The sequence below is a fragment of the Elephas maximus genome, chromosome 24, assembly GCF_024166365.1.
Source record: "Elephas maximus indicus isolate mEleMax1 chromosome 24, mEleMax1 primary haplotype, whole genome shotgun sequence".
Taxonomy (NCBI): Eukaryota; Metazoa; Chordata; class Mammalia; order Proboscidea; family Elephantidae; genus Elephas; species Elephas maximus.
In genome coordinates this window covers 7,087,751-7,110,938 of record NC_064842.1, presented here as the reverse complement: position 1 = coordinate 7,110,938, position 23,188 = coordinate 7,087,751, and the positions used below count along the sequence as shown (strand labels likewise).

Sequence of the window (23,188 nt, the reverse complement as noted above, 5' to 3'; positions counted from 1 at the left end):
TAGCCTACTCTTTACTTCCATCCTTTCTTCCTCCCCCCCTTCCTTCCTTCTTTCCTTCCTTCCTCCCTTTCATCCTTCCCTCCTGAAAGAAACATTTTGAATACCTCTATTATCGTTTTTTTTTTTTTAAATGCCCTTTTGTTGTTGTTAAAAAAAAAAAAAAAAGCCGTCAAGTCAGTTCTGACTCACAGCAACTCTATCTATGTACAACAGAACGAAACGCTGCCTGGTCCTATGATATCCTGACAATCATCGCTATGTTTGAGCCCATTGTTGCAGCCACTGTGTCAGTCCATCTCATTGAGGGTTTCCTATTTTTTGCTGACTCTCTATTTTACCAAGCATGATATCCTTTTCCAGGGACTGGTCCCTCCTGATGACATGCCCAAAGTAAGTGAGACAAAGTCTCACCATCCTTGCTTCTAAGGAGCATTCTGGGTGTACTTCTTCCAAGACAGATTTGTTTGTTCTTCTGGCAGTCTGTGGTATATTCAGTACTCTTCACCAACACCATAATTCAAAGTCATCAATTCTTCTTCAGTCTTCTTTATTCATTGTCCAACTTTCACATGCACATGAAGTGATTGAAAATACCATGGTTTTGGTCAGGTGCACCTTAGTCCTCAAAGTAACATTTTTGCTTTTGAACACCTTAAAGAGGTCTTTTGCAGCAGATTTGCCCAATGCAATGCGTTGTGTGATTTCTTGACTGCTGCTTCCATGGGTGTTGATTGTAGATCTGAGTAAATTGAAATCCTTAACAACTTCAATTTTTTCTCTGTTTATCTTGATGTTGCTTATTGGTCCAGTTGTGAAGATTTTTGTTTTCTTTATATAGAGGTGTAATCCATACTGAAGGCTGTAGTCTTTAATCTTCATTAGTAAGTGCTTCAAGTCCTCTTCACTTTCAGCAAGCAAGGTTGTGTTATCCACATATCACAAGTTGTTAATGAGTCTTCCTTCAATCTTGATGCCCTATTCTTCTTCGTATAGTCCAGCTTCTCGGATTATTTGCTCAGCATACAGATTGAATAAGTATGATGAAAGGATAAAACCCTGATGTACACCTTTTCTGATTTTAAACCACACAGTACCCCCTTGCTCTGTTCAAATGACTGCCTCTTGGTCTATGTACAGGTTCCTCATTAGCACAATTATGACTTGGGCACTCTAATAATCACTTTGGAATATATCGAAGAACAAAACAAAAATGTTTGTCCTAACAGAGCTTACATTCTGCTGTGGAGGAAACAGACAATAGTCAGTATGCACAATAATTAAATTTTATAGCATGTTAGATGACAGAAACCCTGGCGGTGTAGTGGTTAAGAGCTATGGCTGCTAACCAAAAAGGTCGGCGGTTCGATTCTACCAGGCACTCCCTAGAAACCATATGGGGCAGTTCTATTCTGTCCTATAGGGTTGCTATGAGTCAGAATTGACTCAACTGCAATGGTTTTTTTTTTTTTTTTTTTTGGTTAGAAGATGATGGCTGCTATGGAAAAGAATAAAGCAAGAGGCGTGAAGTGTGTATGTGTGGGGGATGGTTATTTAAGTAGGACAGTCTGGGTATGCCCCGTTGAGAAGGCAAATTTTGAGTGAAGGATGAAGCGAATGAGTGAGCCATGAGGTTATGACAGGGTAGGGTCTTCCAGGCAAGGGGAGCAGCCACTGCAGAAGCTGGAAGGAAGAGCAAGTCTGGAATGTGAGAGGAAGAGTAGAGAGGCCATTGTGGTCAGAGCAGAGTTCGAAAGGGGAAAGGAGAAGGAGAGGAAATCCAAGAGGCCATGGGGCCAGATTGACTAGGGCTCTGTGCACCTCTGTAAGGACTGTGTGAGATGGGGAGTCAGTGGAGGAGTGATGTGATCTAATCTATATCTTTAAAGGTTCATTTTGATTGGATAGTTGAGGATAGGCTGTAGAGTGGTAAGGGTAGGAACAGGCTGACCACTGAGGAGGTTGTTGCTATCGTCCAGGCACACGGTGGTATTGAGGGTGTTCACAGTGGAGGCAGTAAGTGGCGGTTGTATTCCTGACATATTTTGAAAGGACAAACAACAGGATTTCCAGACAGAATGATTGAGAGGTGGAAGTGAAAGAGAGGGGTCAAAAGCAATTCTAAGATTTTAGCTTTAAGCAACTACAAGAATGGAGTTGCCATTTGCTGAGATGGAATGACTACAGGAGGAACAGGTTTGTAGTGGGGGTGATATAGAGAACTTGGCTCTGAAAACATTAAGTTTGAGATGCTCTTAGACATGCAAGTATTAAGTAGGCAATTGCATATGAAAGTCTCCCTGAAACAGCTCGTATTGGGGTTGTCATGAATTTACCTTTTCATGTGGAATAAAATATTTTAGAGCTCTTCATGTTCTGGAAAACCAGAAGCACAAGATTCCTTTAGAACACTCTGTGGATCTTGCCAGCCTCTGCACTTCCACAGACTGCCAAGACCATTGCCACTGGCCACTTTCAAGTTCAACCATTTACTGTGTGACTTCAGGCAAGCTACCAACCTTAGTCTGTTTCCTCGTCCATAAAATGGGAATGAAAATAATGCTTACCTTAGAGTACCCTTGTAATATTTATATCAGATAAGATAGCAGAGCATATGTAAAGTCTAATGAGCCCTAAATAAAAGGCTGTCTAGGATTACGCTCTCTGACAGCAGGCATTTGGGCTTTCACTGTTGCCTGCACTACTATAGGGAAGTATGTGGCCATTTGTATCTCCAGAATCTAATTCGTATTGTGGACTTGTCTGATTTCCAAGTGAAGACAGAATAAATTTCTTAGGAAAAAAGGGAGACACATGCAGTGGGACCCTGCATCAGGCAGGGTCTCAGTAGGTGGTACACTCAAATTAGGATATTCATGGAGGGTTTACTCACAAATAAACTCATTGCAAAGGTATGGACAGGTGGCAGGGGCTGTTAGGGGTACTTCAAGAATCAGAAATTAGCAGGAGAAAACTGTTACCTTTTGTAGGCCCAAAAGGACAAGGTGAGGGGGAGGTTACTAGAACTCTGAAGAAGGGAGAGTGAGAGGCAGTTGGCCTACTTGAGAGGAGCCATGGCTTTTTATAAAGGGACTCCCCTAAAATGACTCACAGGGAGCTCCAAAAAGTTCTCTCTGGCCTCACTCCCCACCGACCCTCGATTTGTGCTGGGACGCTTTGTTGACTGGGCCCACTTGGAAGCTGGAGGGCGCTGAATCCCACTGCTGCGTCCCTAGAGGCCAGCGTTCTGGGCAGAGAGCAGATAGGAGAAGGGACAATAGAAGCCCCAGAATGGAGCTCTTCCAGTCACCCAAAGCCCAGTGTATGGAGCATCTGAAGGCCCTTGCCCCCTTCAGTCCTAGGAATCATCTAGCCTTGTCTCTGTTCCTGTCTGGTGTGACTTTGGCCCTTCTTTCCTAGAAAAGGATATGAAAGGACTGAGAATTTGAGGATGTGGAAGCAGAGCACCCCCCTCCCACTGGCCCCATGGGCCTCCAGATTGACCTGAGCTGCTGCTCAGGTAGAGACCTCCTGGGGGCCGTGCAGCCTGGTGCATACGTATCACTCTTGTTGAAAGTTTTCGTCTTCATGAGTCTTAAAACTACATTTCAGTGTCCCCAGATGTGCGCCGATCACCAAGTCCTGAAACAAGTGAAAAGTAAGCTGAGAACTGGAATAAGTCTCTATCTATGCCCCTCTGCCCCTCTCTGACACACACACACAGACACACAGACACACGCACACACTGAATCCTTGGCTAACTGCATTTCTATACTTTTTGGGTTGATTTTCATGAGGATCTGCTTCTGTGGGCACCTAGAGTCAGAGTTCCCAGATGGTTGCTTTATTCTAGCCTCTTGTTCTCCATGAATTGGACATCAGCAAATACTCTATGGTGGGACATAAAAAGGATTTCTTGCTGATTCCAGTCTCTGGAACTCTCCTCTCTGACCCTAGGCCTGGCCTGCACATCTTAGCCTCTTGACTGACTTTCTTACCTCTCAGATTCTCTCTTTCCAGCAGCCTCAACGCTACCACTAGAACAATCTTTCTCAGATAAAAAGCTGACCACGTCATTCTCCTGATTTAAACATTTTAGTGATCCCCAATTGCCTATATCACAGAGTCTAAACTCTTTGACAGGCTGCTTGAGCCCCCTCTTCTCTCAAGAAAACACGCTGACCCTTAACAACCTCAAGAAGTTAGGTCTCTATTTCAAAAGAGAAAAAAACAAACAAAAACGTGTACTTGAAAAGTTGTCCTTGGCAGATCTCAGGCAGAGCATGATGTAGGGGTTCAAACAGTAGTACCAGGACTTAGCTTTCCTTCATGCGTATTTCAGCTCCAGCTTCTCCGTGTCAGCTTCTTGCTCAGCTGGCTTCTCCCCTCCTGACTGTAAGAAGGCTGTGGTAGCGTCTGCCTTGTGCTGAAGCAACTTCAGTCACAAGGCAAGAGTGACTACCTCTGTCCCTTGGTATCCTACAACATCTTAGGCTCTGATGAGGCCGTCTGCTTACCCCGAAACCAATCACTGTGGTTATGGAATCCTCTGATTGTCCAGATTTGAGTCGTTTGGAGCTGGCGATGGAGATGGTTTCTCTGGAACCATACATACTAAGAATAAGGTACAATGGATCCCCCAAATGTTATTATTTATTACCAACATTAAAAAAAAAAAGTTGCCCTTGATTCGATTCCGGCTCATGGAGACCCTATAAGATAGAGAGGAACTGCCTCATAGGGTTTCCAAGAAGCAGTTGGTGGATTTGAACTGCCAACCTTTTGGTTAGCAGCCGAGCTCTTAACCACTGAGCCACTAGGGCTCCATTACCAACATTAAACATCTATAATTACATGTAATGGTGCAATGTAAAGGAGCCCTAGTGGTTAAGCTCTTGGCTGCTAACCAAAAGGTTGATGATACATACTCACCCAGCTGCTCCATGAGAGAAAGACCTGAGAATCTGCTTCTGTAAAGACTGCAGCCTAGAAAACCCTATGGAGCAATTGTACCCTATCACATGAGGTCACTATGAGCACCTAACAACAACAACAACAATAATTGTATGTAAACACCCAACCCTATTTGGTCCTGCTTTTTAGGTGAAGAGTAAAACATGATAAAGCATTTCAAAGTCTTCTTGAAAATAAATTCTTAATAATTAGCTTCAAATGGTAACTTTATTTCCCAAACTTTCCCTTTTCCACGGATCCTCTAATTCAGTTATATAAGGAACATATGTACGAGTGTCCTTGGGCCAGTTACTTCACCTCCCTGAGGTGCAATTTGTCCATCTGTGAAGCAGGGATTACAATACCAACCTCACAGGGTTGGGGTGAGGGTTAGAAGTCAATGTGAAAGTCAGTTAGTACAATGCATGGTTGGAGAAGGGGGGTCTCTGGTGTAGCAGTGGCAGCAGCCATCAAACACAGCACCAAACCAAAAAACCAAATTCACTGCCATGTAGTCATTTCTGACTCTGACCCTACAGGGCAAAGTAGAGCTGCCCCATAGGGTTTCCAAGGAATGGCTGGTGGATTTGAACTGCTGACCTTTTGGTTAGCAGCCATAGCTCGCCATAGCTCTTACCACTGCACCACTGGGGCTCCAGACAAAGCACAGGACAGGACTTAAATTGTAGCACTACAACTTAAACATTGGAGTCTCTTGTTTGTCTGGGCGTATCATAACAGCTCAAAAGCAAAAATTCGAAATTTAAAATTCCAGCTTCTTGACATGTAAAGGCACTGAAATAACTTTTTAGATATCAGGGGGATTAAAATAGAGAATAAATGATATTGTAAAAATAAGATCCACTCAACAACGTTCTCTTTGGAGAGCTCTTATCCCCCGGTGCTTAAAAAGGAAAAGCACAGATTAGGGGTTCTTCTAAATTTCTCAAGGAGCCCTGGTGACAAGTGGCTAAGCACTGAGCTGCTAACCAGAAGTTCTGCGGTTCAAACTCACCAACTACTCCTTGGGAGAAAGCTGTGGCAGTCTGCTTCCGTAAAGATTACAGCCTTGGAAACCCTATGGGGCAGCTCTACTCTGTCCCATAAGGTCGCTATGAGTCTGAATTGGCTCTACGGCAATGTGTCTCAATGATTTTAACATTCAAGTAGGTGTTTCTATACAAGTCGGCAAATTTCTCCATAGGATCATATTTGGAATTCTGCTTTAAATTTAAAGTGTCTTCTCCAATCATATTGGAATAGGGGTTGAAAGGAATACCAGGGAATTATCCTAACTGACTGAGACAAACTGTGACTTCTTCTAAACCACACTGATGGAACAGATTTGACTGTACTCCTCAAATCCTTCTCCCCAGCACAGATGCTGCTGTCGCCTGTGGTGCGTCTGTGAGGACACAGATGTGGGCCCCCAGGAGTGAGCTCCTCCCCTGAGCTTCCCTCTGCTCCATCTACCTCCCTCCTGCCTCGTAGTCACCACTGGAAAAGAAGGTTTCTTCTTGACAGCTCTTCATGTCAGTCAAAAGTCTAGGTCAGACACTTATCAATTGACCTGGTGTTAAAGGTAGACACTCATTTCAGCATCTGTCAATAGCTTCTTTTGATCCATTTAGGCCAGAGCCTGTGTCCCTGCAGTGATTTATACGTAAGCGTGCATAGACTTTTAAAGACAGCAAAACATTTCTAGAACTCTGGAAATCAGCTAGCATGTGTGCTGCTGCTTCTCTTGCTCTTTAAAAAAAAAAAAAAAGCATCTTAGAGAGCAGATTATGCTTGGGGAAAAACACCGAAGACCTTCAAAAATATCAACTGCAGGGCCCAGGCATGGAGGCCAGGCATTCTTACTGAGAACCTTGTTTATGGTGTCTGTGTGCTGGCACACCCATCAGATTGGGAAGGCTCCACCAAGCTAGCTAATTCCTGACATACCAGGCTTTAGGGATACATTTCCAGGGAGACCTGGTGGTGTGGTGGTTAAGAGCTCGGCTGCTAACCAAAAGGTTGGCAGGTTGACTCCACCAGCTGCTCCTTGGAAACCCTGTAGGGCAGTTCTATTCTGTCCCATAGGGTCGCCATGAGTTGGAATCAACTCAATGGCAACGGGTTTGTGTTTTTTTTGTTTTTTGGAGGCCACAGCTAAACTATACTACTCCTTTGAAAAGTGCCCACAAGTATAAGCCAACACTTGACTTCCCTCTGGGCTACTCCAGTCTGCACTCCCCTCCGATTTGGCAAAGCTTCAGGAGTGCTTTCCCACCTGAGCTCAGATGTCTTTTCACCTCAGCACCCCTGATTCCTAACAGGGATATTGCCCATTTTCCTCTCCCAGGTGTTTGTCACAAAGCTGCCAATCCCTCCCTACTTGTGAGACAGGAAAAGAAATGCAAACACGTAAGAAATTCAGAGGAGCCTAGGCAATTTTCCTGACACGCTCCTGCTGTGACACCACAGTGGTTGAAGAAGGCCTGTCACTGGGCTGTCAACCTTTAACCTCCCCCAGACGTATTTTGAAATGACGTGAAAAGAATTGCTGCGTTGTACCACCAGCTCCTTCCAGCTCTGCCTGTCTGTCCTTGATGTCAGTCAAAAGTAGTTAACTGGCACCCATGGTGCCTTAAAAAAAAAGCCTCCACAAAATATCAGTAATGACTTTTGTTAGGGAGACTAGCTCTTGTCAAGTAATGACTTTTTGACATAAGGTGTTGTTTACCTAGGCAACGTTTTCTTACTTGCATTTTAATGAGCCTAATTAATAATAAGTCAGGAGTCCACAGCTATGTCTTCACAGCTGGACCATATGCACTAATTACACTGAGTGTGCAAACTTAAAACAATCCATTTGCTCAGAAGAATTAGTTTAAATATAGAGAAAACCTTGGTTTATGTATATTTCTCAAGGATGTCAAGTGTGAAATCAAAGAAATTCCCTCAGTGATGCCAACTCTAATATGAAAGAAATTTGCAAATCATTAAGGCAGACATTACCTTTAAAATTTAGGTTTTCTTTGTGGGTTTTGTGTGTGTGTGTGTGTGTGTGTGTGTGTGTGAAAGTCTTTGCATAGAGATTTCAGGAGGTTGGGTGAGGAATGGACTGAAGGACTTGCTTGGTACATCCCATGTGTTACTGATCAGAATAGTTCTCAGGCTGAAGGATAAATATCAGTGGTAGTGAACAGTCATTTATTAATGGGATTATTGCATTTATAAAGAATAACTAGCTTCCAAAGGGCCATTTTGGAGCTTATGAAAGTCTTTTACGTATTACATAAAGCATGCTTTAGTTGGCTTTCCTTAACACTAAGTTTCTGTTTAGCTTTTGTGCCATCTTCGATAGAAACTTAGGAACTGAAATAAGCCTTTGATATCAGGGCAGGACAACAACTCCAAAGAAAGCAAAATCCCAGGTCACTAGGCAGATTTTACAAGGGTGACAAGACACCTCTCCTCCTTTCACCACCCCCCAAACCTGGCTTGCAAAATTAGAGGGTACCCCGTTACAATCTTCTTTGGGAAAGTACAGTGAATCCTACTGTGTCAGAGAGAGAGTTCAGTCTTATCAGCAGTTGGCCATTGTTGAAACTTCAGTGTGATTGTTCGACTCTTTGGGACACAGGCATTGGTGCTATGCCAGGCTGCTATGAGCAGAGGTGCAGCTATTACAGAAAAGATAATCTCTGATAGATCATTGATCACTTGAGCTCAGAGTCAATCACTATTTTTTTCTCAGAATAAACCATGAAGTTTAGCTTTTAGATTGTGAAAAGATCCTGGAGAGAATGTGATGAGGAACGCTTCATTGAAGGCATTGCTCAGAACCCCTGCCAGGATCCTTCGGGAAGTCAGACTAGCAACTTGAGCGCTGAGACCTCTAACTACATTAAGTGGAAAAGAGAGTTGATTCAGGCCTCAGGGCTGTATTAGGAGATTTGATTCTTTTAGAGTGACTTTTGGACTTCACCAGGTCCCCATCCACCCATGTTTTAACAAGACATAGTTCAAAGCAGTCAGAGATGATTCCAGCTAATTGGTTGATTCAGCAAGAAACCTGGGAAAAGGTGATGCTGAGGTTGGAAGGCATCAGGCTGGCAGGGTTAGCAGATGCTCTCCAGAAAGGGCCTTGGAGTGGAGGTGCACCCTGCCAGGCACCATATGTGTGATGGACATGAGAGTGAATGCGGGACGCCTGAGCGAAGGTGACAGACTGGCTCTCATTTGCAGAGAAAGAAACTTCCCTTGGAGTAGACAAAAATGAAATGATGTCCACAAATTGGGCACATTTTCAGGCGGCTGGCCACTTGGCAGAATTTTCTCTGCTGCAGCCTTCCCCTCCAAGAAGGGAACAAAAGCCCGTAGTATTTGCCATGACAGAACACCTGTCCCAATTGTCCTCCAGTGCTCTTAGAGCCAGCAGAGGAGGAATTAGAGAATGCAGGCACACAATTGCCACTGGTACTTGTAGAGCACGTTGCAAGCACCTTTGCAGATCTTCTCTCATTGAATCTTCCCAGCATCCGAGTGAGGAAGAGAGGCAGTTAGACAATGGTGGAGCCCAAACTTAAACTCATGACTTCCTCAATCCAAGGGGAGTGCTGGCTTCATTGCCATCTCGCATTAGAACATAAGCACGAAGATGATGAAAACAGGACAGGTGTCATTCTGAGGAATAAATGGCCCTGGGTTTGTTTAGGGTGCTTGCTGTTCCCAAATATATCTCCAGCTTCCCATTCCTTGCCTTTGCTGGGACCTTCTCTCAACCACCACCCCTCCTGTCCATCTTTGCTTTGTCTGTTTAATTCTATCTCCTATACAAATGAGAAGATTAAAAAAAAATTCTCCTTGTGTTATAGAACATGGTAAACGTGTTATTTGAAGGGAGATTACAGACCATGGCTAGTCAGATACATGTTTTGTACTCACCAAAGGATCTCCAGCTCTTTGCTACTGGATGAGGTTACCAAGTAGAAACCATCATTCTTTTTACTTATCCTCACCAAAATCAGAAAACATGTATCAAACACCTATGTGATTGTGGAAGAAAGAGGGGGCAGAGAAGTCTCAGAGGCATGTTCTCTGATGACGAAATTCCCTATTTCATCGCCTGTGAAGACTGTAAGCTCTGGGGCTAGAGAACATGCCCCAGAGCTTACAGTCTTCACAGGCGATGAAATAGGGAATTTCGTCATCAGTCATCTCTACAAGGACCTTGCTGTTGCAGTCATTGCAGATAATTAGACATCAAAAACACCTACTGGGTCATCATTTCCACTGCTTAGCATTGAGCTGTAGCACCTAAACTGTCTGCCCTTTTAGGCTGGCAAATGGCCATTCATTCACACGTCCAAGGCCACTAACTGAGTCTACACAAGTAAGCAGTGTTTATTTTATAAATTTTACCCCTTGGTGTACTTTGTAGGCTATCAGAAGCAGTAAAAATGGGTGGGTGGGATAAATATTATTTCCTGAGAGGAAAGGTTGGTAGTCAGAGACATGGCATCTATCACTGCTGCCTTCCACCCCTCTCACCCAACCTCCAACACCAGCTTCTCATCGAGTTGTCCCCTGTCTGCGCTCAGCCTGAGACAGCCCCAGGGTCAGCATTGACTTGGCCCAGACCTGGGGTCTTCACACACACATACGCATACACACACACTCGGGGGTGGGGGGGGTGGAGAGCAAATTTAATTTGGGATCTAGCCCAAACTGGAATTTATCTTCTTTAATCTTGGCCAGAGGTCTCCAGATGAGACATCATTGCCATTCAGGCTAGACTTCACATTCTAGATCCCACTCTTGGGCAGCCTGGAACAGAATTATACCCCAGACTCCATATGAGGAGAATAAGACCCTGGGTACCTTTACAGTTTACCACCCATCTATCAGTTCTTCATACTGTGGTGGTTTGCATGGTGCTATGATGCTGGAAGCTATGCTACTGGTATTTCAAAATACCTGCAGGGTTACTCATGATGGACAGGTCTTACTGGTCAAAAATCCAGGTGTCTTCCAGGGCTGCAGTTCTCATCTGGGACTCCACGTCCTTTCCCAAGTCCCTGCTTGCTGGCAGAATTCATTTCCCTCTCATGTTCTCCACATGCCTCTTCCATCTTCAAGTTGGCAACTGTAACTTGACTCCTTCAAATCTCTCTGATGTCCCCTTCTGATGCATCTCTTTACCTCTCTTCTTCTCTCAGCAGGGAAAAATCTCTGCTTTTATGGGCTTATGTGATTACATTGGGCCTACTAGGATAATCTTTTTATTTTAAGGTCACCGTTTTGTAACTTTAATTACAACTGCAAAGTCCTTTTTGACATGTAATATATTCATGGGCATAACACCAGAGGGTAAAGGTCATAGGAGCCAAAATTCTGCCTACTGAGCCTATCATGCAGCCCCAAATATGGTGCCAGCTCAGAGAAGTTGATGGAGCTGCAGTGGGAGGGCTTGGATTTCCATTGCCCCTTATTTGACTGTCCTGGAAAAAGGTCATTCTGGTTTTGTAAGGAAGTCCTTCAAAGGTCCACAGTGGTCTAGGTGTGGCCCCAGAAGATTTCACTATTTCCTAAATATGAACTAAAAGGATGCCTTCTAGTCAATAAGATTTAGATTTGAGTCCAGTTCAACTTCTAAATAGCCACATATTTTCGAGTTTGGGACCCCCTATAGTCTCTGTCTTATCCAGACATTATAACTATCACACAGAGTCACATAGATTAAAGCACCTGAAAATCTAGACGCACCATGCAATCGGGAATATTATGACTGTGTTAGTTTCTAATCATTGATGTAGCAGATTACTACAAATTTTGTGGTTTAAAACAATACAAATTTATTACCTACAATTCTGGAGGTCAGAAGTCTGAACTGAATCTCACTGGGTTAAAATCAAAACACTGGCAGAGTGCTGTTCCTTTCTGGAAGTTCTAGGAGAGAACCCATTTTCTTGCCTTTTCTGGTGCTAGAGGCTGCCCTCATTCGTTGCCTCTTGGCCCCCACACATCTTCAGAGCCAACAATAGCCCGTCAAGTTTTTCTCACACGGCAACACTCTGACATCGACCCTTCCTCTGCCTTTAGCTTCCACTTTTAAGGACACTTGTGATTACATTGGGCTCATTTAGATAATCCAGGATAATCTCCCAATTTTAAGGTCAGCTGATTAGCAACTTTAACTCCTCTTTTCTGTGTAATAAAGCATAATCACAGGTTCTGAGGGTTAAGAGATGACATCTTCCAACGGTCATTATTCTGTCTACCACAATGCTTATGAGAACCAGTTACCATTCACCTCGTTTAAGACTGGTGTGCCTGTCTGGCCCGTGGTTAGGGCTGGGATACTTCTACTAGAAAGATTTAAAAGTTGTTGCTAGTTTCTGTTTTGTGGCTCTTCTCCCAATCCTCTTCCCTGTGGGCAGGCTGCACTGAGAGCTCTTTTGTCACTTTGCCACAATGGGAATCACAGGTCTGTTTTTTAAGGATCTTTCAGATTCTGGACTTCTAGAACTCTCTAAAATTGCTGGAGTCATACCAAATGGGTACTTCTCTTATAACCTACTTCTCCACGAGTCCACCTCAGACTATTTTTTGCTATTCTGGCTCCGTTTTCCCCATGTGGTTTGTACACTTTACCAGTTAACGTAGGTCCTATCTAACTTCCTTACCAAGCTATGCAAATCCTTTGGCTTCATCATTCACACATTTATTGTCTACTATGGGGCCCTACAGGGAAAAAATTAAATGATGCAGGAAGCATCAAAAGAAGATGGAAGGAATACACAGAGTCACTATACCAAAAAGAACTGGCTGGCATTCAACCATTTCAGGAGGTAGCATATGATCAGGAACTGATGGTACCAAAGGAAGAAGTCCAAGCTGCACTGAAAGCATTGGCGAAAAACAAGGCTTCAGGAACTGACAGAATACCAATCGAGGTGTTTCAACAAATGGATGCAGCACTGAAGTGCTCATTCATTTTCACCAAGAAATTTGGAAGATAGTTACCTGGCCAACCGACTGGAAGAGATCCATATTTATGCCTATTCCCAAGAAAGGTGATCCATCCGAATGCAGAAATTATTGAACAATATCATTAATATCACATGCAAGTAAAATTTTCCTGAAGATCATTCAAAAGTGGCTGTAGCAACACATCGACAGAAAACTGCCAGAAATTCAAACCGGATTCAGAAGAGGATGTGAAACAAGGGTTATCATTGCTGATGTCAGATGGATCCTGGCTGAAAGCAGAGAATACCAGGAAGATGTTTACCTGTGTTTTATTGACTCTTCAAATGCATTTGATTGATTGGATCATAACAAATTATGGGTAACACTGCGAAGAATGGGGATTCCAGAACACTTAATTATGCTCATGAGGAACCTGTACATCGATCAAGAGGCAGCTGTTCGGACAGAACAAGGGGATACTGTGTGGTTTAAAGTCAGGAAAGGTGTGAGTCAGGGTTGTATCCTTTCACCATACCTATTCAACCTGTATGCTGAGCATATAATCCGAGAAGTTGGCCTATATGAAGAAAAATGGGGCATCAGGATTGGAGGAGGACCCGTTAACAACCTGTGTTATTCAGATAACACGACCTTACTTGCTGAAAGTGAAGAAGACTTGAAGCACTTACTGATGAAGATCAAAGACCATAGCCTTCAGTATGGATTACACCTCAATATAAAGAAAACAAAAATCCTCACAGCTGGACCAATAACCAACACCATGATAAACGGAGAAAAGATTGAGGTTGTAAAGGATTTCATTTTACTTGGATCCAGGGCCAACACCTATGGAAGCAGCAGTCAAGAAATCAAAATTTGCATCAGGCAAATCTGCTGCAAAAGACCTCTTTAAAGTGTTGAAAAGCCAAGATGTCACCCTGAAGACTAAGGTGTGCCTGACCCAAGCCCTGGTGTTTTCAATAGTCTCATATTCATGTGAAAACTGGATGATAAATAAGGAAGACCAAAGAACTGATGTCTTTGAATTGTGTGTTGGCAAAGAATATTGAATATACCATGGACTGCCAAAAGAAAGAACAAATCTGTCTTGGAAGAAGTACAACCAGAATACTTCTTAGAGGCAAGGATGGCGAGACTATGTCTCATATACTTTGGACATGTTATTATGGGGGACCAGTCCCTGGAGAAGGACATCATACTTGGTAAAGTTGGGGGTCAGTGAAAAAGAGGAAGACCCTCAACGTGATGGATTGACACGGTGGCTGAAACAACGGGCTCAAGCATAGCAAGGACTGTGGGAATGGCACAGGACCAAGCAGTGTTTCATTTTGTTGTACAAAGGGTTGCTATGAGTCGGAATCAACTCGACAACACCTAAGAACAACGACAACATGGAGCCCTGAAGGCACAACAGTTAAGCACTTGGCTGCTTACAAAAAGGTTGGTGGTTCAAATTCACCCAGTGACTCCACGGGAGAAAGGCCTGGCAATCTGTTTCTGTGATGACTACCAGGATCGATTCTGACTCACTGCAGCCCTGCAGGACAGAGTAGAACTGCCCCATGGGATTTCCAAGGTTGTAGTCTTTACGGAAGCAGACTGCCACACTTTTCTCCTGCGGAGCGGCTGTAGGTTTAAACTACCAACATTTCTGTGAGCAATTGAGCACTTAACCACCGTACTGCCAGGACTTCGTCCATAAAGATTACGGCCTAGAAAACTGTATGCGGCAGTTGCACTCTGTCACATGGGGTCTCTGTGAGTCAGAAATAGACGGCACTCAAGAACAATAACACCACCACCATATGCCACACTACCACTAAGAGTCAACAGTCCGGTAGACCCTCTCTGGGCTAACTCTTCAAATATGCTCCCTGTAAAAAGGTTGAAAAATCAATTAAAAGGCAACATTGTTACAGGCCTTCCAAATGTTGTACCTTATTTTTTTAAGCAGTGGTTAAAAAAAAAAACATTATTTGTGTTATACGAAAGGAAACCTTCTCTGACACAGGATTAAATGTGCTGGAGACTTAGGTTCAGCAGTATTCAGTTGGATATCTGAAGGCTATTGATTACTTGTCTAATTTGTATTATTTCTCTTGGGTTCTTTAGACAAATTGAGCTGTTTTGCCATCTGATCTGCCCTCAATTACGCATCTTACCTTCTCATTCTTTCAGCTTCTCCCAGCGTACGGAGGTCCCTGTGTTCACTCCAACCTGCCCCAGCTTTCTTGGGGTGGTCCACTGGAGGACCGGGGCCCAGCCCGTGGTCCTAGCCTGCCTGGGATTCATGGTGTTCTCTGGGTGGATGAGCCATGGCAAACTGACCTTCGGAGGGTGGCAAACTGGAGCAGGAAGGGGTGCATCTAGCCAGTCTTGGGGTTGGACTTTTAAAGTACGACATTCAATACTTCTCTTTCCTCCTCTGTGAAATGGGGTTAATGTAATTGCCCTGCCCTCTGCCTGGGGCTGCTCTTGTTAGGTTGGAAGATGATAGAGCTTGCTGGAGGACTATATAAACTGTAAGTAAATATCGCGATCATTGTGAGTTATCTGAACTTTTGCTTCTTTCTTCCTCTTCTCTTCTCCTTGACTCTAAAGCTTTGGACGCCTAGGAAAAGAGCTGACACTCTAATAATTCCATGAGACTTTGTGAATGGTTCTAGCAAAATTGAAGAGAACATAAACCTCTGACCAAACCAGAGGTTTGTGAATTTGTCTTCCCCTTTTAATGTGACCATAAGTAATGAATATCGCCTGGGCCTTGGTTTCTTTTTCCTTATTTGTCAAACACTAAGCTCTTAGGTCTTGTAAGCTAAAAGCAATGCTCTTTCAGCAGCAACACCTCATAAAGCAATAATTCAAATGAAACATTTGTCACTAGTAAGCACTTATTTAGTACTCAGAGTGTGCAAGACCCATGCCTTGCACTGCAGTGAATAGGAAAGAAATGTAAGGCATAGTCCTTAACTTCAAAGACCACATGAGAAAGCTATGGGAGTCCCTGGGTAGTACAGACAGTTAAGTGCTCGGCTACTAACCAAAAGGTTGGTGGTTTCAATCTACCCAGAGGCACCTTGGAAGAAAGACCTGGCAATCTACTTCCAAAAGATCACAGGCATTAAAACTCTACGGAGGATAGTTCTACCCTGGAACACATGGGGTCACCATAAGCTGGAATCAAAGCAATGGTAATTTTTTTTTTTTTTTTTTGGTTTGGGGGGAGTTGTAAACACATATCAATGGCTAACTAATTTTATTAAAAAAAAAAAAATAGGCATTTAAGCAAAGTTTCTTGGTGCCTAGAGAGAACCCTTGGTCACTTCTGATAGTCCACTTTTGCTGACCAGTGGCACAAGATGCATATCTGTTCCACAGGTGTTTTCTAAGGTCATTGTTGTGTTGTGTAAGGAGTCAGACAGATATGGGTTTGAACCTAAGTCTCCCACTTGAACTTGGACAATGAGTAAGGAAGACCGAAAAAGAACTGATGCCTTCGAACTATAGTATTGGTGAAGAATATTGAATATACCGTGGACTGCCAGAAGAACAAACAAATCTCTCTTGGAAGAAGTACAACCAGAATGCTCCTTAGAAGCAAGGATGGCGAGACTCCGTCTCACGTACTTTGTACGGGTTATCAGGAAGGACCAGTCCCTGGAGGAAGACATCATGCTTGTTAAAGTAGAGGGTCAGCCAAAAAGAGGAAGACCCTCAATGAGATGGATTGACACAGTAGCCACAATAATGGGCTCAAGCGTAACAATGATTGTGAGGATGGTGCAGGACTGGGCAGTGTTTTGTTTTGTTGTACATAGGTTTTCTATGAGTTGGAACTGACTTGACGGAACCTAACAACAACAGCAACACTTGAACTTGGGTTAATTACTCAACCTCTTTGAGCTTTAGCTTCCTCCCCCATAAAATGTCTCCTGGAGGGGGTTTTGTGAGGATCAAGTACAATTCCGAATGTGAGAGCTCCAAGCCTAGTGACTGGCACACACCAGGTAAGTGGAAGGTTCCTTTCCCTCCACAGCCCCCTCCCAAATGGAACTATATAGAGTGACATTTCTGCACTTAGTCACATACACTTTTATGTAGTCAGCTCTTTACTAGCAGTTACCACCACCCATCTGTCAGTGTGTTGTACTGTGGTGGCTTTTGTGTTACTGTAATACTGAAAACTATGCCACTAGTATTTCAAGTTTCAGGGTATCTTCTAGAAAAAGATAGACGAGGAAGAAAGGCCTGGCTATCTACTTCTTAAAATTAGCCAGTGAAAAACTTATGGATCATAGTAGAACATTGCCCAACTCACTTGCTTTGGACATGTCATCAGGAGGGATCAGTCACTAGAAGAGAACATCATGTTTGCTGAAGTAGAGGACCAATGAGGGCTTAGGAGACCCTTGGTGAGATAATTGGCACAGTAGCCACAACAATGGACTGGAACATGCTGCCAATTTTAAGGATGACACAGGACCGGGCAACTTTTCACTCTGTTGTATCTAAGTTTGCTATGAGTAGAAGTCAACTGGATGGCAGCTAACAACAGCTACAGTTTGGGGATAAAAAAACAAACAAAACACACTCTCTGCCCTAAAGCAACTCAAGACCTAGTGAATTTCTTTGAAGGTCAAGGCACAGTCATTACAGTTGAATGTAACTTTTTTTAGAGAGGCATAGTCTTCATAAAGCCAATTTCGGAGTCACTCATTTCAATCTTCTCCACAGAGAATACATGGTAACGGCAGAGGTTGTGCAGTATGCTTATTTGTTTTCCCACAGAGATCTTTTTTGAAAAATCTACTGAGTTCTGCCAGAAGTAACTCATGACATGTTGTAAGTTTAATTATGTTCAATTCATTAACACAATTAGAGCTGTGAACAAATTTATTGACACAGCCAGAATCACTTAGTAACAGGCAGTAAGTCATAGATTAAAAAACCCATTCTTGTAGGCCTCTCGACTCTGGGAATGCGAAACTGGAAATTCATCTTTAGCTCCTTGGAACAGTTCTAAGAGACTTGACCAGAGGTCGCCACTAACGATTCATTGCAGGGATCGTTCGAATTTTAAGAATGATTCTCAGGACCCTTGGAACATAAATTGAATCCCCTTGAGATACTGCTTTTCATTTCAACATAATAAGTGATCCAAACTTGGGGAGAATTTGATGGATACGGATTCGGTTTTAGCTTAGCTGGGCTGGCCTCCCTTACGATCAGTGATGGCGGCTTGTCCTCGCTTTTCTAGGGGAGGCCAGAGGGATACTGTAAGTTGAGATGAACCTCGTGATGATCTGCCTTTCCTTTTGGTACATTTTTGTCCTTCTTCTGAGGTTGATTTACACAAATGAATGCTGAAAAAACTTGAAGCAAAGTTTCCAAAGAAAGATTTTAGGATCTGGGATAGTCTCAAGAATACTCTTATGAGTGAGAATCAATCCCCAGGCAAAGGATTTTTAAAGAGGCCTCAGTGAAGTGCGACATTGTTTTTGTTTATAATAAAAAGTTCATCAAAGAGCTTTTTTGAAAAATTAAATTGCATACAATTAGCCAACCTTTCCAGCAAGAATGATCTCTTCACTGAACAATCTCTAAGTTGGCATAACAACACCGGCAATTTAACTCTCAAAGAAACTTTCTTGTCTATATTTTTTATAATCCAGGTTAGGGTAGATATCTTGCAGATCCTTTACCTGGCTTTACCTGTTGATGTTGCTGTTGGTCAACTGTCAGTCAATTCCGATTCCTAGTGACCCCATGTGACAGAGTAGAACTGCCCCATACTGTTTTCTAGGCTGAAATCTTTACAGGAGCATATTACCAGGTCCCTCCGTAGAGACTCTGGGTGGGTTTGAACCACCAACCTTTCGGTAAGCAGCTAAAGGATTAATCATTGTGCCACCAGGGCTTCTCTATATATACATATATAAGCTGCTCGATTCTGACACACAGTGACCCTATAGGGCAGAGTAGAACTGTCCCATAAGGTTTCCAATGCTGTAATCTTTATGGAGGAAGCAGGCTGCCACATCTTTCTCCTACAGAGCAGCTGGTGAGTTCAAACTGGTGACTTTTTGGTTAGCAGCCAAGTGCTTAGCCACTGCACCACCAGGGTGCCTTTTGTGTATGTATAGGCTTCCTAAGTGAGGGACTTATTTCTGAAACCAAAGTGTGATTGGGCCTGAAGGCTCCTAAGCAGACTGTCAGGGTTTGAATCCTGCACTCTGCTGACTACTAACTAGATTGATGTTGAGTGCATTTTTAGCATTTCTGTGCTCAGTTTCTGCATTTGTAAAAATAGCAAGTCTCTCACAGACTTTTGCTTTGAAGTTTAAATGAGATATGTGAAAAGGTCTTAGAACAGTGGCTGGCACATTGTAAGCACTCAAAAAATGTTAGCAATTATTATTCTGCACTGGCTGTCATCAGTCTCAGTCCTCTGGTGGGGCTTGGAGTCCTTGGTGGCACAAACGCTTAAGCACTACATTACTTACCAAAAGGTTGATGGTTCGAGTCCACCCAGACACATCTCAGAAGAAAGACCTTGTGATCTACTTTCTTGAAAAATCAGCCATTGGAAGTTTCATGGAGCACAGTTCTAGTCTGACACAGAGGGTTGCCATGGGTCAGAAGCAACTTGGTAGCAACTGTTTTGGTTTGCTTTGGTGGGGCTTACAATTGAAGCTGCCTTTTCTCTGAGGTCCTGGAATCCAATGGGCTAACAATGAGCCTGGAACTCTGTGCTACTTCCAGAGATTTCTTTGTTGCTTATAAGAGAAATTTTTTGCAAGTACAACTAGTTCATCACCTTCATAAAGTAAGAAATTTTTTAATTGGAAAAAAAATCAGTATTTTATTTTTCTTCTAACACAGTCTTAAAATTTTCAGCTGACATGCAGTGCAGCTTTGTAAGGAGATAAGAAGTAGGGTTGTGGATGAGAAGTTCGATATGTGGCCTTGGAAATTCACAGAGACGTGGCCAGAAAAAGGCATCTGACTCTTAGAAATGTGAAGCCATGTTCACAGCAGAATCTGATTCATAAAAAAAAAAAAAAACAGGAGACAGCAAGGGCAGGGCAAAAAGCAAGATGTTAGGTTTCAATTAAAGTGATATTTTTGAGTCTCACAAAACAGTGGGAAGTCGATACCACATGAGACAATCTGAACCAGCACCCTCCTTCCTATATGGTTTGTGGTCCCCTGACGAAGCTGAGCATTGAATGGTGAGGATGAGTAAGGCATAAGGTGCCTGGATCTCCGGAGCAGACAGATGCCATCGTTTGAGAGAAAATTCATCGGAGATCAATAAATATGATTAAGGGACCCAGCAAATTGATTTTTGAAAAAAGATTAAGAAAACTAAATGTGCAGCTTGACACACAGCCAAGAAGGAACTGGTAAGGGGGTGGTCAGATGCGGAATGGAAGACTCTGAAGAGCTATCACATTTACTGGGAATGTGGAGAGAAGTTTCCCAAAACGGTGCCTGAGGAGAAAGTCTTCCCAGAGAAGCAGCACAAAGCCCTGCCGCCACAATTACTAGTGGTTCAAGTGGCTAGATGCTTCTTGAACATTGATGGCAGATAATAGTAGACAAGATGATCACACAAGTTTTGTTTTTTTTTTTAGTGTGATTTTAGTAATTCCTGGAAACATGAACATACATGCTGACAGAGTCACAATTTCAACCAAGCTCCTGTTTTCACTATGGAGTCATTTTAGGCAACCATCAAATTACATAATTAAAATTAAAAAAATGAGGAATAAATTGTAACATTCAATTTGGTACATTTCTGCCCTTAAATATACACACAATAAATGTGGCTACGAGTTGGAATGGACTCAAGGGCAGTGGGTTTGGTCTGGGAATATGTAGATAATAAAGCATTTGTGGTTCAGTGGTAGAGTTCTCCTCTTCCGTGTGGAAGACTTTCCCGGCCTTGGCCAATGCATCTCAAGCACAGCCACCGTCTGTCTGTAATTGGAGGTTTGTGTGTTGCTTTGATGCTGAACAGATTTCAGTGGCGCTTCTAGACTAAGGTGGACTAGGAAGAAAGGTCTGGAGATCTACTTCCAGAAATCGGCCAGTGAAAACCCTATGGATCACAATAGTCTCATCCACAACCAATCCTGAGGATGGCCCAGGACCGAGCAGTATTTTGCTTCATTTTGCATGGGGATGTCATGAGTCAGTACTGACTCTACAGCAGTGAACAACAAAGCATGTGGATAAACAACGTATCTGCATTAGAACTGCATACTTGCAAAAGAGATGTGTGTATGTGACACACACACACATAAAATCAATATATTAACTGAAATATTTGTGCCTAGCGATACGCCATCATTTTCACATTGAATTAGATGATGATGGAGCCTCTGAGTACATTACCTCTGTCCTTCGTTCTGGCAGTTTCCAGAAAAGTCTCCTAAGCCAAGTATGAATCATCTTTTTCTGGCACTGGGAAAGCCATTTTCAGTGCAGCCACATTGCAGGGTCATTATTCTTAGCGCCGCATTACAGGGCAGCAGAGGAAATGACATCACCCAACTCAACTCACAAAGAGTGGCAAGTGGAGGAAGCTTAAGGCTACATCATACAATCTATCCATTCTCTCCTGAAAGTCACACAACTTCTTAATAATGTCCCTTAGGGAAAAAAATCTAAGGAGAAATAGCCTGAGATATGCCCCCATGGTATAAAACTCCTTCATATATTTTTGTAATAAAGAATGTATACAATAACATACAGAATAATAAAGTGAATCTTTAATTATATTATTTAAAAAATTATACTCAATGTTTGGCTGCTATTTTTCACACTTCCCACATAGTGCAGGAGATCCTTCAATAACCATCAAAATAATAAAATGTATAGTGGACAAAACGACTGTGAAAGAAATGCTGGGGAAAAATGCTGACCTATGTGTTTTTGATGATGTAGACTCACATTCACCATACAGGGTCTTACTTAGATTTACTTCCAGAAGGATGCAGGAGGTTAATGTTCCACCTTTGCAATTGCTCGAGGACTGAAAGAAAATGTGATTTTCCTCTCAAGTGAACAGTGCGCTGGACTCCACTGAACAGCTTTCCCAATTGGTCTTTAAGCGTTGCTACCCCTGGAAAAGTTCTTGGCATGACTCAGCATGGGTGGAGATCAGAGCAAAGGGCCATGTTACTATTGGTGCATGTGCCAAATATATAAAAGCCAAAATTTAAGCTGGGACATAGTCTCATCGTTCTTTGCAGATTTTCTCTCACATTTTATGCTCTTCCTTCACGTGACATTATCATTGACTTACTCCACCTTCAGAAGGGCAGAATTTCTATTTGTAACAACAAAAGGGCCACACTAATCTAGCATTCTTAATACTCTGGACGTAAGCACGCTAATTGTTCTGTGAATAAACAGAACTTGAGAGGCATGTCAAAAGTAACCAAAGCAGGAAAGAAAAGCATTTATAGATAACAGGACAATAAAACGAAAATTTTGGTTGGGGTATGTGAGGTGCTAGATCAAAATGAAAAATTTTTATTCTTATCATTGCTACTGGGGTATCACTACTTCCATAGTAGGTGGTTAAGAAGTGTCTTAATAACTCTTAAATCTATGACCCATATTGAGAGTATCAAAGGGCTAAGAGTCAGAGATTAGAGATGGACTTTTGAAGGAGGATTTCAGAAAAGGACTGTTGGTGTGCTGTGAGTAGCACCCTACCACAGGGAAAGGGTGATGGGCTCTTCTTCTTTCACTTCAAGTACAGAAAGTTGGACTTTAAGACAACTTGGAGAAATTACTACATAACCCATGTAGTTTGGGGTCACAGTAGATGCATTGGAAATGTGGTATCAGAGAAGAATATTGAATATACCATGGACTGTCAAAAGAACGAATAAATCAGCCTTAGAAGAAGTACAACAAGAATGTTTCCTTGGATATCCCTCATGAATGTAGATGCAAAAATTCAACAAAATTCTAGCCAATAGAATTCAACAACATATCAAAAAAATAATTCACCATGACCAAATAGGATTCATTTCGGGTATGCAGGGTTGGTTCAACATTAGAAAAACAATTAATGTAATCCACCACATAAATAAAACAAAAGACAAGAATCACATGATTTTATCAATTGATGCAGAAAAGGCATTTAACAAAGTTCAACTCTCATTCATGACAAAAACTCTCAGCAAAACAGGGATAGAAGGAAAATTCCTCAACATAATAAAAGGCATTTATACAA

General features: G+C 42.6%; 1 protein-coding gene across 7 annotated transcripts in view; it reads right to left on the bottom strand.

Moving 5' to 3' along the window:
• SPATA17 (spermatogenesis associated 17) overlaps nt 1–23,188 on the bottom strand; it is a 360,593-nt gene that overhangs the window by 31,398 nt on the left and 306,007 nt on the right. The window contains exon 12 of one of the 7 annotated variants that reach the window (XM_049868171.1): nt 3,441–3,639. The exons of the other annotated variants lie outside the window; for them this stretch is intronic. Within the exon in view, the coding sequence (XP_049724128.1) occupies nt 3,639 (1 nt within the window). The 3' untranslated portion in view covers nt 3,441–3,638. Of the gene's footprint in view, nt 1–3,440; nt 3,640–23,188 lie in introns of those variants that run through there. 7 annotated transcript variants of the gene reach the window in all.